Consider the following 16,947-nt stretch of genomic DNA (forward strand, 5'->3'; position numbering starts at 1 on the left):
CCCCTTTTATTTCTCTGGTGTTGTGTGCCTTCCCCAGGCAGCTCTCATGTGTAGTGTTTGATATGGGTGCCAGAAAGTAGTTTCTAAGGTTACTATCTTAACGGGGCTTTGAGCAGGACGCTGGCTTAGCAAGAACAGAAATGTTTTCTTTAAGAATCTGGGAGATTTCTCAAGGCCCTGTGCATCGTCTTTCCCTTGATCCTTGCAGATGTTGTAGATTAGGATCAAATGCAAGTGTTGCCTTTACCCTAGGAATTGGGCTGTTCTGCTGATTCTGGGCTGTGGAGATCTGCAGAGTTTTATCGCTTGAGAAAATATGCATTGTAGAAATTTTTCTTTCTTTTTTTTTTTTATTTCCCAAAGCAAGAAAAGATGCATCAGTCACATGTTTAAGTGGAAACTGTGTGTCTGAGCCAAAACTTTGATGCTTTTTAATTATTTTTCCCATCCAACACAGTGCTGGAACATTTTTCTTTTAAGTTGCGTGTCATGTTATATTCCTAATCATTGACTTGCCATGTGGTAAACATAGATTTTAATGGGAATAATTTGTGTGCTCTTTCAGACCAGTTGACTTTCCCCTGAAATATCCCAGTCCCATGTCCAGTTTTCCTTCAAGTAGACACTCGACACGGGATAACCATCAGGGGCTTTTTATTTGTTATAGGATATACCCCCCAGATTTGATATTCGTTTGAGGATTTGTTAGCGATCGACTGGGTTTTTTGTTGTTGTTTGTTTGTTTGTTTGTTTGTTTTCCCCTTCCCTTCCCTGGCCATTTTACCCTTTCCTAGACTGGTTTCTGGTGCTGCTTAGCGCTTGCGGTTACAAATGTAACTGGAGGTCTGGAGGGGAGTGGAGGTGCAACGTGGCACCGTATAGAAATTCCTCGCTGAGATGGAGAAGGGAAACTGTGGAGCCAAAGCCTGAAATATTCCCCTGCTGCTGCTGTATCTAAGTTGTGGCCTGCTAACGTAGCCTGTCCCTCACCGTGGTAGGACTTGCTGGAGACCCTCTTGGATGTGGATCTCTGAGGCTGTTCTCCAACCCCTTATGTTAAGGCAGAGGGGGGACAGATCTCAGTTCTTTGTGCTCTTAATAATAGGACTCTCTCTTTTTGTTTATTTAATTTTTTTTTTTTTTAATGATACCTTGATCTGCGTGTTGCTTGGGTCAGGAGGAGAGGGGAGGCTTTGTGGCTGAGCGCGCGCTGTGCATGCAGGTATGTGTGCAGCACCTCAGTCTGGTTATCGCCAAATCTTTGCCGCGGCCCTGTGAGCCTCTCCTTTGAGAGGGTGGATGGGGAGAGCCGAGAGCGGGCAGAGGGGCGCCTCTCCTGGGTGAGGAGAGGAGAGATGCGGGCACCCGGGAGGAGGAAGTGGCCGGGAGGTCCCTGCCGGGGAGGCTAGGGGGAAGCGGGCGAGGGCAGGCAGCGCTGTGGCGCAGGGCAGGGGTGCTGCCGGCATCCTGTGGGCTGCCGGGGGSACAAAGCTGTCCGAGGGGCAAGGAGGGACAGGGAGAGGCGTTTGGGGTGTCGTTTGGGGAAAGGTCTGCAGCTCCAAAATGAGGAGATGGGTGCCCAAAGGGGCTGTGCAGGGAAGGTGGCAATGAAGTCGGGGCCTGCCCCTGGAAATGACGGTGCCAGGAGCTCTGGGCAGAGCACGGGGGGGTCCCGCAGTGTTTTGGTGCAGCGAGGCTGGTGGTGGCGGCACGGTGTCCTGGCAGGGAGGCGAAATTTGTGGGGAAAAGCTGGCCAGTCAGGAAGCAATGCTTATGAAATCCAACCGGAGCCCAAGCGCCCTGTGTCTTGAGGCTTAGCCTGTCGCAGCCATGTGCTCCTTAGATATCTGGGGGGAAAAAACAAAACAGGCCCTCATCTTGGAGAGCTTTTTAGGACATTTCAAGGGGTTAGAAGGGAAGTTTGTGACAGAGATGGTGCGTGGCATAGACAGGGACTGCAGTCTGACTTGTCTCTTTCCCAAGTCTGAAAGAGAACGCTGGGGAGCTGCAGAAGGATGTGGCTGAACTGAGCAGCTCCCCTTCAGTGTCCTGGGAACTAGTGTTACAGTGAAGTCCTAAGTCAAATACAAGAGTGACTGCAAGTGGAGAAGTAGCCGCTTGGTGAATAACTCGGAGCCTGATCTCTGTCAGACATTTGTATCTGGCTTTTATATAGCTGATTTTGGTGCATTTGACTTTCCTGACCTCTGATGGAAACTTTGAGCAGGTCATTAGGTGTTGGAAGTTACAATAATATGGTATTGCAAGGATTGTTTCCTCTGGAATGCAAACAGTAACTTTGCACAGTGAAGCACCAAAAGTCTCAGTACGTTTTTCAACCATAGGCTTCTAGCAATCCTGCAAAAAAGATAGGACTCTTTCTTCTCTGCTTTTTGGGTACAGGAGGAATAGCACAGGTAGACAGAGGTCATGACAGAAGTCACTTGTGGAATTGGAAGCAGAACTTGCACCTCTTGACTTGAGCACCTGTGGTTTAACTAGTTTCACGCTTCCTTTTTGCAAGGTTAAGCTCCCTTTGTAATAGTGCTATGGGTTGTGGAGGCACCAAGGCATCCATTCCTGTGCCACATGGTCACAACCTACACTGCTGATGGGTACAGCAAAGAAAGGGATCTTCACCTATAAACCCTTCTATAGTGTTTACAGTTTCCAGCTCTGAGCCTCTCTAACTGGGAGAGATCATGAAGATGGCATTCACTATAAAGTGTGAGCCTGTTTTGGATTCAAGCTCCAGGTGTATCATGGAGGCTCTGGTGGCGATTTTGCCAAGGCCTTGGTGCCACTGTCATCCTGCCTGTGTATTTCCCCACCTGCTTAACTTGATTCAGTCCTTCCCTCTCCTGTCCTTTCTTGCTAGGTTTTGAGCTGCCCAAAGCTATAGATTGGGATTTGTCTGGGTCTTCTGGTCTCCAAGTTTAGGCAGTTTTTCTGGATAATATCGGCCAAAAATGCTGTAACTATCAGAACGTACAATACTACTTGCAGTAGCCTTGGTTTAACAAAGCACATAAGCAAGGTGCTTGACTAGACACACCCTGAAAAGGAAATCTATGAAGTGCTGTCCCTTATCTCGGAGGCTTACCTGAGCTGAGGTCAGGCTGGTGCAAGGGTTCTTGCTTCTCTGGGAAGTTAGTTTGTTGACCAAAGAATGTGCATTTTTCACAGGACCATTTCAAGGGTCACAAATTTACAGCAGCTATCCAGCTGGTCCTACGAGCCCCATCCCTTGCCCAGTGAGTGCTAAGATTGCTGGAGCAAGGCATGTTTGTCTGTAAAACTGAGTCTAACCATTGAAAGGCTCCTGAAGAGAGCTCTTCACAGACAAAAGCATTCTTTCTCTCCTGCTTCCCCCTCTGGGGACAGGTGATTGTTTTCCTTGCTGTTTAGTGCCAGCACATTATCCAGATGGATTTACCTCTGTCTGAAACAAGGTGTACATGTATTTTGGAGGAGATCATTACCTACTGCCTTGGTTTTACTGCTGCCTTGTTTTGTCTAGACAGCGTGGAGAGCTGCAGGGAACTTGTCCGATCTGAATCCTAAGACCTATTTTATAGGCTGCTATTAAAATACATATCCTTGCACGTAACCATTCCAGGGCTGGGTTTCTTGCACTGTGTGCGTGGTGAGCACAGAACCACTGAACAAGAAGTAAACTGTTGTTCTTGCTATGGAAACCTTGCATGGACTGAACCAGAATTTCAGGGGCATCCTTTGGTAGAAGGCTTTGCACTGTTTGGTAAAGGCATTTCAGAACTGAAGTTTCTCTTCCCTTTCTTTGGATTGGCAGGGAAGTGTTTTTCTAGAAACTCTTTAATTCCCCTTTTGCCCCATGCTGGAAGCAGTGGTGGGCTTGTGTGGGGGGAGGTGGCAGCAGTGGGGCAGTGCCTGCCAGTGGAGGGAGGCTGGCGTAAGGGATGCTGGGGAAGGAGGAGGGAGGTGAGGAAGCAGGCTGGGAGAAGGCAAGGTTAATCCAGAGGGGAAACGCTTTCTGCAGAGGGCCATGATGGGTGGGAGCAGCCTGGGATCCCACAGAGGCTCCCAACAGACCCTTCCTTTTTTTTCAGGTGCTTCTGAGCAGGTTCTTGCTCCTGCTTTGGCCCTCACTGGTGCTGCTCTTTAGGGCCTAGCTGGTTTCTGAGCAATCCCCCATGTTCTGCTTTCATTGACAGTTTCTTCTTTTCTTTCTCTCTCGCTCTTTCTTCCCCTACTGAATTCTAGAAATTTCGAGTAGATATGCCAGGATCAGGCAGTGCTTTTATCCCTACAATCAACGCCATCACAACCAGCCAAGACCTGCAGTGGATGGTCCAGCCCACGGTCATCACCTCCATGTCAAGTCCATATTCTCGCTCACATCCCTACAGCCATCCACTGCCCCCGCTGTCTTCGGTGGCTGGACACACGGCCCTTCAGCGACCTGGCGTGATTAAAACGATTGGGACCACAGTGGGCAGAAGACGAAGAGATGAGCAGGTATTCGCTGTGGGGAGAGTGACTCAGGGTATCTCAGAAACAGGCATACAGAGATTCCCCTGCACAAGGGGGAGTCCCCCACTGCCCCCTTACAGGATCTCCCAGCCCCAAGCGGGAGAGTTGAGGTCTGTCCTGCGTGTTGGACATGCACTGGGGTTTCTCAGGATGACTACGGTATAAGGTGGAGGGTGACTTTATTACTGCTTCCTCATCATATGGCAAGAGTTAACCAATCTCCATAAAACACTTCACACCACTGGGCCACATTGCGGCTTGGTATCAAAAGCAGGTGAAACTCTGAAGTCGAGCCTTGGGTTTCGGTTTGAATGTCTTTGACTGCCACTCCAAGCAGAAGGAGACCTCTGAGTCAACAAAAGAGCTTTACATTGGCTGTTAGTTTTGTAAACGACCTAAGTGCATCAACTGGTATTTTATATATGCTCTGTGGCAGCTAGCCCTGTTCTAGTCTCACTTTTGGGTGATACCACCAGCACCAACCAGAACTGTGCAGAGAGGAGCAGCAGCTCCCCTATAACATCTTAAGTTTATTAGAAAGAGCCTTCTGCATGTCTAGGATCGAATCCACCTTCCTGCTGCAAACACGCAATCGCCTGATCTCTTTACAGCAGCGTGGTGATGATCCCACAAGCAGAGCTCTTTCCATTGCTGTCACGGTGGCATTTTCATAGCTGGGGTGAGGTAGCTTGCACCGCTGCTGCCTGTGCTCGGTTCCTGCTTTTATTGCAGAGCCAGGCCCCTGGATCCTGTGCTCAGGCAGGGGGTGGACTAAATGCAGGTGTCTTATCCTGAAATCCTTTCAGTCCTGTGAATCTCATTGTCAGAAACCGCATTCTCCAGGACTGTCTAATGAGTATCTATCCACAGTGCTAGGCTGACTTTTTTTTTTTTTTTTTTTTTTAATAGATGATATGAATAATCTAGATCTCCCCAAATTGTTCCCAAGCAGCAGTTGTGTGGGTCGCTGCAGAGAAATGTAATGAGACACACTGCACACCCTCAGTACATTAGAGCGCTATTGCATGAGGTCTGTTTCTAATAAGGCACATCAGCCCTACTTTTACTTCCACGTCATCTGTTTTGATTCACAGTCCAATTATTTTATGTGGAGTCACTGCTGGTCTTATAGACCTAAAAGGCAGGGAAGGGGTTAAAGGTGCTTGTCCAGAATGAGTTGCACCTCTGTTCAGGGAGCCAGTGCAGATACACTTAAGACCTGTTTTTTTAATTGGGAAAGATGAATCTGACCCTCTGTGGGGCAGATGCGGTTCCTATGGTGTGTGCCAGCCCTTTCCACACGGTTACTTCCCAGTTCCCTGTGCACAAGGCTCGTGTCCAAAGCTAGGGAAGCTCTCACGAGAACTGGGAGAATAATTAGCAGCAACTAATTTGTTTGACAAATGCTGCCTCTGTGTTCACAAATTGGCCGTGAAGAGATCACCATATTCTCCAGTTTATTTGTTGTTCGGAGTTATTTGCTGAAGGATGTCTGCCAAGCAATTCCTGGCCTGTGGCTTGTTTGCAAGCCGTTCATTGTGGGTCATTCAAATCCAAGTCCTTTTGATTAGGCACGTGCTAAGTCAGTACCCAGGCGGTTTACCATGACTCTTTGGCTCAGATTTCCGCTGTTGGTGCTTGTGAACGCTGAACTGGAGTGCCATTTTGGAAGACACTGTGTAACATTTTATGAAAAGAGCCTGTTTTGATGCCAGTGAATGCACGTATTGGACCTGGACAAACCACAGATAATGCATGTAGCAGGGGCATGAAGAGTGCCAAATCAAACTGCTTTCAAATAAATCCAGCAACTGCTTACAGAATATTCCTTTTTAGAGCCATTATAATGTTAAGCACGTCCACATTAGGGTCTTCAGTCCTGTCTCTTTGAGATTTTTAAAAAACATAGCCTCTGAGATGGATAATGTAAAAATGACTGAAGGCCCGGGGAGGAATAATTTTGTTCCCCAAGTATTTCAATGAGATCTGTGCTTGTAAAGCATAAAAGGGCACTTGAAAATTGTATACAGAGGCCCCAAGTCAGTACAGAAATTACACGCATGCTTAATGCTGTGCCGTACTGAGGATACTTTTGTGCAAATACATGTTTACCCTACACATGTATGGGCTGGAAACTGAGCAAGCAGAGCCGTACCAGGGGAAGTGGTGCCTGCCGGGGCTGCCCTTCAGAGGGGGCTCCTTGCTGGGGGGGTGAATATGCAAAAGCCCCAGCTGCTGTCCACCAGGACAGAGAGAACGGCCTGCTCTGAGATGGATTGCTATAACCTGCTGATGGAAAAGCTTTCAGGTGCACAGCTCATGTCCTGAAGTCCTTGCTAGTCTGAGAAGTGCTTGTATTGCTCAGTGTGCATCCAGGGACTTGCACTGTATCTGGCTGAAATGGCAGACCTGTAGTGTCCAGAAAAAAGCAGAACAGAGCAAGGGGAATGCCCAGGGATTAAAATAAACTCTCTGAAACTGAAGATTGAAACTAAGGAAATAACAAAACAAACCAGAATGAGGTTAGAGTAAAAATAAAACTAAAAAGAAGAGATAGTAAAATGGTGACTATCTTGTTTGTGATATCGACAGTCCCAGAAGATATTAAAACTGAAAGCTATTAAGGAAAGAGGTTTTTTTCCATTCTCTACTGGTGAATACATGAGATCAGACAGTGCTTCACCCAGACCACTTGTTTCAGTTTGGTTTGCAGTCACTGGGCCAAAGCCCCAGCAGCACATGCCAGCCCAGTGAGGCTGAAGTGCACGGCGCGGGGTCAGCTCATGGCAGAGGAGGATGTGTCGTGTGACTCTGTTTGCCAAGTGTGTGCCGTGAATCCCCACACCATTGTGTTTGCACTGGCTCCTGTGAACAACGGGCAGACAGTGGTGACCCTGGCAATGTCGGCCCCGTTCACGTTGCTGGACTTGCTCCCCTGTTGCTTGCAATGATACAAGCACATCTGCCGCTGCTGAGATTTATAAAACCTTGTCTCAAACCTAAAATGCTAAGCCTGACTTGACCAGGTCTTGTGGGCTCCTGCTCACTTCCTCTGGTTTCGCAAGAGTGTAACTCTATGGGTTTCTATGGAACTGTTCCTGATTTACATCAGTGAGGATGTCAGCTGGCCTCAGGAAGCCCTTGATATCACTGGAGCCTTGCCTGCTGATGCAAGAAGCACAGTGTGTTATCTTGCTTAGTGCTCGAAAATCTGAGGTCAGATTTTTGGGTGGTATAAATCATTGTTGCTTCATGGACTTCATGAGAGCTCTGTTGATTTCCCCCTCTCCCCCCACCCCATCTCCAACCTTCAAGCTAACAACTATTTTTGTGTGGGAAGCAGCAGATATTTTCTTTTAAGAAAGAGGCACTTACAACATCATGCTCTGGTTTTGCTTAATTTACCACCCAAGTTGTGAAACAATCAGAGCATCTTTTATCTGTTTGGCCTTGGTGCAGATTCACTGTCCTCTTACACAATCTTCCCCCTGCTCCCCACTGTCTTCTCCTCACCCTTCTGCTAAGACCCGGTGCTAGCAGAGATACTGCACACTTTCATCTTCTGCTGACATCAGTTGAGAGGGGGAGTGAGGAGCATCCTGCTGGATCAGGCCTTTTTTCTTTGCATTGTGGTTAAATCCTCGCAAACTTCAAGGAATGCCTTGCTCAGATCTGATTGTGGGTTTTCTTGGCACTTGCCCACAGCTGTCGCCCGAGGAAGAAGAGAAGCGAAGGATCCGGAGAGAGAGGAACAAGCTGGCAGCTGCTAAGTGTCGTAACAGGCGTCGAGAGCTAACAGAGAAACTCCAGGCGGTACGTGCTCTGCATGCATTTCTCTTTCCTTGTCGCCTGCCCTTTGGACTAGCTTGCAGGGCATTGTTTTCCCTCTGCAAGCATGTTTGAAGAACATGCTGCGAAACATACGCTGCCTTCACCTTCTGACGTTGCTGCTCCGAGGCTGACTGGTGGTGTTGCCCCTACCACAGCTTGGGTGGTGAGGGCTCAGGTCTGGAGCTCAGGAGCCTAAATTCCCAGTGCTGACTGTCCAAAACATCCTAGCAACTCCACTCTCTTCTAGCCTGCCTGCTAGCACTAGTCTCCCTACCTCTGGTCTCCATCTGTAAGTGGAAACAAAGATGCTGTGTGCCTCAAATGCATGCTTTGAGGAAAAAAAGCACTGTACGGTCACCTGAGAGCAGTAGAAAATGAGGCAAACATTATGTGTATCCATCAAAGCTGCATCCTTTAGACTAACCTTTCTTTGGTTGGAGATAACTGATTTTTTTTTTTGCACAAAGGAAACACCATAGATATATTTGGTCTGCAGTTCCTAGAGACATGTGGTCCAGTGTCACAAGGGAAATTACTAGTTCCGCTAGAAAAGATAGGGACGGGTACAAGAACTGTGGGGTGGATAAGGAACTGGCTGAAGAGGGGGTGAGGATGGGTTGGGGGGTGGCAAGGGGAGGTGTGAGGCTAGAGGGAAAGTTCCAGCACCACTCCTCAAGAACCAGCCTGGGATTGGTTGTATCTGATTTTATTAACCATTGGAATTTATTAACAGCAGAAGCAGTGAAAGCACACCAATGAAATGTGCTGCTGACTCAAAGCTGGGAGGTATTTTCAGTGTGGGGGGAAAGGACATCATACAAGAAGAATTTAAGGATCCTCATGACTAAACTAATAGAAATGAGTATGAAGTGGGAGGTCATATCCTGAAGGACCGAGGGCCAGAACTTCTCTTAAATGGTGAGCTCCTCACACAGGAAGATACTAATTGCTCACAGATTGACTATGAACCATCAGTTTGATGTGACCATGGGAAAAGTAAATGCAATAATTCTAGGATGCATCAAGAGATGATCCAGCAGAGGTAAAAGTGTTAGTCCCTTGTGCAAGTGTCAGGCCATACCTCATCTAGAATATGTGCTACAGAGAGAAAATGGGAACAGTTTAGAGATTGCTCTATGCTACCCTCCCTCTAGGAAATAAGAACTTGACTTAATCTAACACAAGAAACAAAGGGAGGGAATCTGAGTGCTCTCTGTAAAGGCATCTGGCAGGTAGGCAGTGAGGGAAAAGAGTTATGCAAGTCAGAGGACAAAACAGAGGTAGAAACTGGCCATGAGAAAATTAAGGCAGTGTGATGAGAAGACCATTTATAACCCTTAGATTAGTAAGGTTTGGGGATAGTTTCCCAATAAAAGCAGGAGATGCAAAATGCTCAACTAGAAATGGCCTGGTGCTTGTTTGGCCCATGAAGGGACTGTGGTGTATTTGCTCATGATGGCAGGGGACTGGATTTGATGGCTATGTTCTGGGTGAGGAGCAGTGTCAGAGCCTCTGACATTTACTTATTCCTTCTTTGTCTGCAGGAAACTGAAGTGCTGGAGGAGGAGAAGTCAGTGCTGCAAAAGGAGATTGCTGAGCTCCAGAAGGAGAAGGAGAAACTGGAGTTCATGCTGGTGGCTCATAGCCCCGTGTGCAAAATCAGCCCGGAGGACCGCCGGAGCCCGCCATCCAGCAGCCTCCAGAGCGTTCGGACTGGAGCAAGCGGAGCGGTGGTGGTGAAACAGGAGCCTGTGGAGGAAGAGATCCCATCTTCCTCTTTGGTCCTTGACAAAGCCCAGAGGTCTGTCATTAAGCCCATCAGCATTGCCGGAGGTTTTTATGGGGAGGAGGCACTCAACACTCCCATCGTGGTGACCTCAACACCAGCCATCACTCCTGGCTCCTCCAACTTGGTGTTCACTTACCCCAATGTGCTGGATCAGGAGTCTCCTCTCTCCCCGTCCGAGTCCTGCTCTAAAGCTCACCGGAGGAGCAGCAGCAGCGGTGACCAGTCCTCGGATTCCTTGAACTCTCCCACCTTGCTGGCATTGTAATCCCCCCCGCAGCCCCCCATTGCCAGTGTGTTACATTCCCACCCAGCACCATGGGGGAAGCCCCCCTCCATGGTGTTAGAGACAGGCACAGGATCGTTGAAGCACAAGGGCAGCAAGAACAAGGATGGGGAAGTGCCGCAGCTCCAGGAAGGAGAGTGAGGACCAATGCCAACTCACTGGAGGCAGGAAACGGCAAGGGTGGGACTGACGTGCCAGGACTGTTTGGAGAGGGTGATCTCCCGTCTGTAGGGGCTGCCTATGGAAACCTCTTCATGGCTGTAGTGGACTTAGGAAACACTCTTGACCAGGACTGAAGGCGAGCTGGAGACAGTCGCTAGTTGGCCCTTTCCTTTGTGAATTGATCTGATCGGTTATGCTCTGTGCTTAGATCAATCTGGTTAGTGAATTTTACTAGACCTCTTTCTTTCCTTGCTTTTCTATCTCTTTCTCTCTCTGTTTATCATTTCCAATGTTGTCAATCCCATGACATTTCATCCAGTCGCTCTGAACTCTAAAGGCTTGTTAGGATCTATCCTCTTGGGAAGGGCTGTGGGGAAACAAGTGGGGTTGTAAAGGCAGGAGCGGGATGACTGGGAGGGCAGTGGGGGTCTGAGAGCAGTGCAAGGGCTCAGCAACAAGGTCAGAGCTTGTAATTCCGTGACCTGTGGCACAGACATAGTGAACAGAGACAGTAGGAGGCTCATATGACTTTTTTTTTTTTTTTTTTTTAATAAGTAGATATATTTATCCTCCTGGTCTCCTCAAAACCCAAGTTAACATCTCAGGGCCAGAGTAGCATCAGAACAGCTGCTGGGGTGGCATTATCATTGTCTTTGGCAGGGTTTTACCCCCATTTGGTAGATACCAAATCTGCTACTAGACTCCTTTGTTTACTTTTCCTGGGCTGTCTGCTGTCTAGGGAGTATTACACCTTCCTCCCATCACGGCTCCTGACTCAGATGCTGAACTCTTCCTATTAGCAAATCCTCCCCTCGCCTTGGCTGTCTTTGCAGAATGTGCTACTGAAAAAGAGGTGGCACCACATGCCTATAAATCTAGGAGGGAGATTGGTAGTGGATAAGAGGGTGAAAGTATCTGGCTGTCCCCTCAGTGCCTTTTTTCTTTGGCAAGCAAAGCAGCACACATCCCTGCAGTTAATACTAGCAGGTCTTTGCTCAGAGATTCCCAGCTCCTGAGGTCAGGAGGAAGGTGATGGTGTAACCTCAGGTACAACACAGGCCACAAGGCACTTCTCTACCAGGCATTGCATACTCCAAGCAATGACGTGTTTAAATTACAGCAGAGCTTTTGGCAACCTCTGGTTGTGATTGACAAATTGATATTGGAAGAAAATTTATTATCATTATTTGCACCTCAGTCTTTGGCCTCTGTTTTTTTTGCAATGTAATTGATCTGATTTTGTTGGGGTTGATTGGCTTAAAGACCAGAAACACATCAGAGAGCTCTGCTCTTAGTCCTGGGTCCTTGTCTCCTCCAACCCATTATCTTGGCTGCTAGTACTGAGRACACCAGAGGGCACAAGCTGATGCTCTAACGCATCTCTAACACTGATGTTCACTACTGAAGACAGCAATGTGCTGAACCTATTCCTGCCTGGACCCAAGCTCAGTTCCTGTTGATGTCAAGGCACTGACAAGTCATGGCCATGTGCGCACTAAGATTGCCCAGCTTGTCAGCTGCTTTGGTCCAGCATGTTGAAGCTGTGGTGGCAGCTATTTATTTTGGTGTGGGATTTTCTTTTTTTTTTTTTTTTTAAAAAAAAAAAAAAAGTAATTCTTGGTTAGGCCAGACCTGGAGAAATGCAGTATGCAATGGTAGGGCCAGTCCTGTGAGATGACTGTTCTTGCAGCTCCCACTGACTCCACAGGGAATTAATGGAGTTCAGTCTTGTGGAACCAGACCTTTACTCAGCAGGGCTGGATTCCCTCCAACCTTGGCCACTGCCCCATTCCTTGAATCATTTCAAAGGGACACTACTTTGGCTCTAAAGGTAGATTTTTTTTTTCTTTTTTTTTCTTTTTTCCCTCCTGCCCCAATATTTACCAGACTTGCCAGAAATAGAAAGAGATGAGTGGTATTTTTCCTTTGTAAAACTCTTAGTGATTCAGGCTTTTTCTTTTGTTGTTTAAACATTTCCATCATTATACCAGTACTAGAGGTCTGAAATTGAGCTTATGCAACAAGTAAAGCTGATAAGGGAGTTCTTTTGTCCCTACATGAACATCAAGGCTTCCTTTTTAATAAAGTAGATATTAAACTTTTGGTAGTTAGCACAGCTGATCCTGTTTTTGTACAGTTTTATGTAGATGATGTCAGTTTAGGAGAAACTGCTGCTTCTTTAATTGTTTCCATTTTGCCAGATGCTTGTTTGGGCCAATCTGGATTTAGAATCTAAGGCTATTCAATAAAATGTCTCTACGTGTCATTTCCACCTATTCTGGGCGGAATGTAACATTGACAAGTGGTGAATCCTAAAGCGAGGCAGCTACTTTTGAGGCCAGCTGATCACGGGTTTGCGAGAGATCCCTGGAGTCAAGGCTCAGCTGACATATCTGGAGCATTCCTATTAGGGACTTTAGGTAAAGTCAGGTGCCTTCTCAAACCTGAGTTAATATAAGTCATAGTAGGACAACATAACCTCTTCTTAAGTCTTGCTGGTCCTTAATTAAAGATGTGATGTTTTTAACATAGTGACTTGTCCCCTCTTCAGTTGCAGTTCAGTTATGTTGACCACCTCGTTAGCTGTGTATCTGTCTCCTAGGCAAACAAGCATTTTTAGCAGTGTGAGGCAAGTTTCTTGGAAAGGAAGAGGTTTATCTAGCTCTGGTGAGTAGGCAGGTGGCAAAATCCAATTGCATTTCTGAAAAAATCCTTAGGTGTGGCCTTCGCTGCACTCAAACCCCACTGCTGCCAGCCTGCAAAAGCCATCCGAGAAATCTGAGATGTTTATTTTCATATTTGGCTCAGTCCTTTGTGATAGCTCCAAAGTGCTCTCAACAAGTTAAGTTTTTTTGTTTGGTTGTTTTTTTTAAACCAAGTATGAAGTCCTCAGCTTAGCAAGATTTTAAATGTGGGGCCTTGTCACTCATTTATACCAGGGAGTCCCTTCTCCTCATCTCTATGGGAGAGGCATACAGCCCAAGGAAATATGTGATTCTACCTTTACTTTTGCTTCACTGAATTATTGCCTCAAGGAGCTACAGCTGGCCCCTGCCCACTGACTTGTCACTGATCATCTCGGAGATGAGGCAGAAGCATCCCCTTTCCTGCCTTGTGATACCGAGGAGAACCATTTGAAACTACACATGAAAGATGATCGTTATCTGCAAGAACCCGAGTACCTTGTGCCTGCCTATCTTGTCCCTCAGTCCTTTCAGAGGATTTCTGTGTTGGAATCGCTGGTCTCCTGCCTTCTGTATTTTGTGGATCAGCATTACCTTATTTTAGGTTCTAGCAGGCAGGTATAGCTTGAACTGTCCAGCTGTTTTGGTCTGGCCCTGGATTCTTTTTTTTCCAAGTTTATTGATGTGCTTTTGGGAATTGACAGTCTTCCCCATCCCACAAGTGGTATCTTCCATGAGTACCTCCCCTGATGATTCCTAAATGTACAGTGTCTCCACATTCTGCATGCAGTAGGGGTGTGGGAGCTATTAGAACTAGTGTCTGACCAAAAGCTGTTGAAGTCAGTAGAAAAATGCCCAGGGAATTTCAGCTGGTATTGGGTCAACCCCTTAGTGACTGGCCCAATGAAGCATCTAATAACGGAAATAATAATAAATTGATCGATGCCCAATGGGGAGGAGCAGTAGCAGCCACACTGAAGGAAACACTCAGCTTCCAGGTGATGTTTGCCATTCCAGTTTTACCCTCCTTCCTCCTTCCCCCTTCCCAGTTCTGGCATTGCCTTCATCCATTCCTTTCTTGTAGGTGTGGAGACTGGGTAAGTCTCAAACTGCTTGTGGTATGATGGGATTTAGGACCAACATGCTGGGGACAGTAGCTCTCTGTTGTGTTTTTATAATTATTATTTAAATGATCTATTTAGTTCATCTGAACCTTTAATTTTGCTGCTTACTGTATGTAGGATCCACCTGGCCTTCATCCTAAATGAAAAAAACAAAACGAAAACAAACCTAAGGCATTCCCCCAGTATCTTATTTATTGGCAGGCAGTTGTTTTGTGCCTGCTCCAGCAGATCTGCCCGCCATTAATTTAACATCCTCCCAACTCACATTCCTAGTTTTTGGTTGTTGTTTTCTTTTGCTTTTTGTTGTTGTTTTTTTTTTTCCATTCTAAAACAGACTTCTGAAATATTAAGAAATCTTATTATTATGACACTTACAAGTTCATTTTCATTAGGAAGGCCAAGTCAAACATTTTAAGAGGTGGGGGGAACAGTCTACATTTTATTTCTTATTTATTTATCATGTTTACATCTTTTTTTCTGTTCAAGACTTGGATATAATAAAGAAAGCATTAAAAATACTCCAATCTTCTTCTTTTTTTTAGGCTAATAATTTTTTTTTCCGGTTCTTTAAATAAAAGATTTTGGGTTTTGTTGTTGTCTGTATAAAATGTATAAAGAGATATGTTTCTAAAGATGCATTATCATTCCTCTGTGAACAGTAGGTGGAGTTGAGGACAAATCTCAGAATACAAGATAATAATAAAATCCCATCCTGTTTTACTTAATTGTTCCCCTCCTATCCTGTATGATTAAAGGGTTATTCCACTTTCTTGTTTGTGGTTACTTGATATTAAAACCATATTAAGATGTGTAGAAAATAGATATCCAATTGTTTTTGCTCAGTGAGAGGATAAAATGTTGTATATATATTGATATACTGTGTAGTTCAAAGTAACATCAATAAGGGATAGTGCATCTTTATTAGAGTGATGTTACTAGTGTCACTAAAGTCTACTTTAAGATCCTCAGATATAAAAAGGGCCTGACACTGATTCCACTTTCTTGTGGGTAAATTGAGAGCATCAAGTGTTTCACTGCTGCGAAGCAGGTGTCAGAGGTGGAATCAAGCCTCAGTGATTAATGTGCAACCATGAGGATTATTGAAGGTTTGGGGGCACCGTTATCTTATTTTCCTCAGAAGTTTTAGATCATGGTTTTTCTTTTTTGTCTGTGGTGAAATAGTTTCTGCCAAGGAGGTTCTTAAAGGTGACTGTTGAATTGGGACCTTTCTTTGCTCGTTGTGATCTTTATATAGTTCTTGCAGTCCTGGAGAATCTCAGCTCTGAGGCATTCTCTCTGGTGTTCTCTCGTTTCTGTTCTTGTTATTTTACTGTAATACAGGCCTACAGTATTTGCACTAAAACAAAAAGCTTGTTAGAGAAAGCTTGCTGCTATGAAAGAAAGAACATATTAAAATGGTTTTGCTTTTACAATTTTAACTGAGTAGCATTTTGTAGAATAAAATCAATTTAGATTGAAAAAAAAAGAGTTTTCTTTTTTCCTCTGCACTCCCCCACCCTGCCCCATCCTCCTTTCTTTTCCTTCCATTCCTTCATGGTGTAGTGTTTTTTTTCCCTCCTCCTTTGGTGCTCAGTTGTAATGATTGGCTGTATTGTTGACTATGCTGCTGAGAGTTATGACACTTGTAAATCCTGTTTTAATGACATTGTGGACACTTTTGTATAGCAAGAGCTAACTGGAGTTCTTCTCTCTCTGTTAATTGAAGTCATTAAAAAGCTCCCTTTGCCATGAACAATTAAAAGCTTGCATGTTGCTTCAATCCGAACAAATGGGTACAGCATTGCCAGGTGCCCGACTGTAGCACATTTCAGGGCTTCTTTCATTAGAGCAGCTGCAATCCAGACAGCTGTTAGCTGCAACAATGGTAAATAGGGCAGAGGCTAACAGAGGAGACCACCTGGGCTAAAAGGCAAATAATGCATTAATCCTTTCATCTTCCTTTCAAAAAGAAAGGGATGGAGCTAAGAAAACACATGATGAGATGACTTCATTATTATTATTTTTTAAACCACCTCTTCAGCCAGAGGACTCAAAAGCTGCTCTGAAAGCTTCGTCTGGGGTGGTTTCTTCACTAGCAATAAGGAGGAGATTGAAATGGGATTGCCTTGCTCACCTGGGAACAGCTGCAGTCTCTGGAGTGGAAGGAACTCAGATATTCCAGGTTAGGAATGCAGGATGCTGTATTCAAGTAAAAATATGGTGATGAGGGGGAGATGTTAGATGAGTCATGATTAGCCAAGCTGGCATCAGGCCAACCTACTCCTTACTCACTGGTTTCTTTAGGAGTAATGTCTGCTTTGACTTCCTCCTGGTCCCTGTCCCTGTCTTCTCTGGGAAGCTGTTTTTTCCACTATGCTCTCATGGCATGGGAAGGAAGGAGATAAGAGAAGAGATGCTAGAGTAAGTTTTGTGGCTAGTGTATGAAAACACTTCTGAAGTCATGAGGAATGCTGAAAGTACCAGCCACCAGAATGGGGAATACATGCACCCGCCTGCGTGCAGTGAGCTCAGTGGTCAGGAATCCACACTGTAACAGAGCTG

At 45.8% G+C, this 16,947-nt stretch overlaps 1 protein-coding gene across 1 annotated transcript; it reads left to right on the forward strand.

The window, feature by feature from the left end:
* The first annotated feature begins 4,246 nt into the window (after positions 1–4,246).
* Positions 4,247–16,127, forward strand: FOSL2 (FOS like 2, AP-1 transcription factor subunit). The gene is made up of 3 exons (XM_026059490.1): positions 4,247–4,497; positions 8,218–8,325; positions 9,888–16,127. The coding sequence occupies exons 1-3, from the start codon at positions 4,258–4,260 to the stop codon at positions 10,395–10,397; spliced, it is 858 nt and encodes a 285-aa protein (XP_025915275.1). The 5' UTR covers positions 4,247–4,257; the 3' UTR covers positions 10,398–16,127.
* Positions 16,128–16,947: the final 820 nt, after the last annotated feature.

Source organism: Apteryx rowi, unplaced genomic scaffold (assembly GCF_003343035.1).
Source record: "Apteryx rowi isolate R43461 unplaced genomic scaffold, aptRow1 scaffold_158, whole genome shotgun sequence".
In the NCBI taxonomy this organism is placed as follows: domain Eukaryota; kingdom Metazoa; phylum Chordata; class Aves; order Apterygiformes; family Apterygidae; genus Apteryx; species Apteryx rowi.

What these genes read in the sequence shown, in the direction of transcription:
- FOSL2 (XM_026059490.1), top strand. Translation starts at nt 4,258, where the DNA reads ATGCCAGGATCAGGCAGTGCTTTTATCCCTACAATCAACGCCATCACA. An exon ending in GAAGACGAAGAGATGAGCAG is followed by an intron (nt 4,498 to 8,217) that starts GTATTCGCTGTG and finishes ACTTGCCCACAG; the next exon opens with CTGTCGCCCGAGGAAGAAGA. An exon ending in TAACAGAGAAACTCCAGGCG is followed by an intron (nt 8,326 to 9,887) that starts GTACGTGCTCTG and finishes CTTTGTCTGCAG; the next exon opens with GAAACTGAAGTGCTGGAGGA.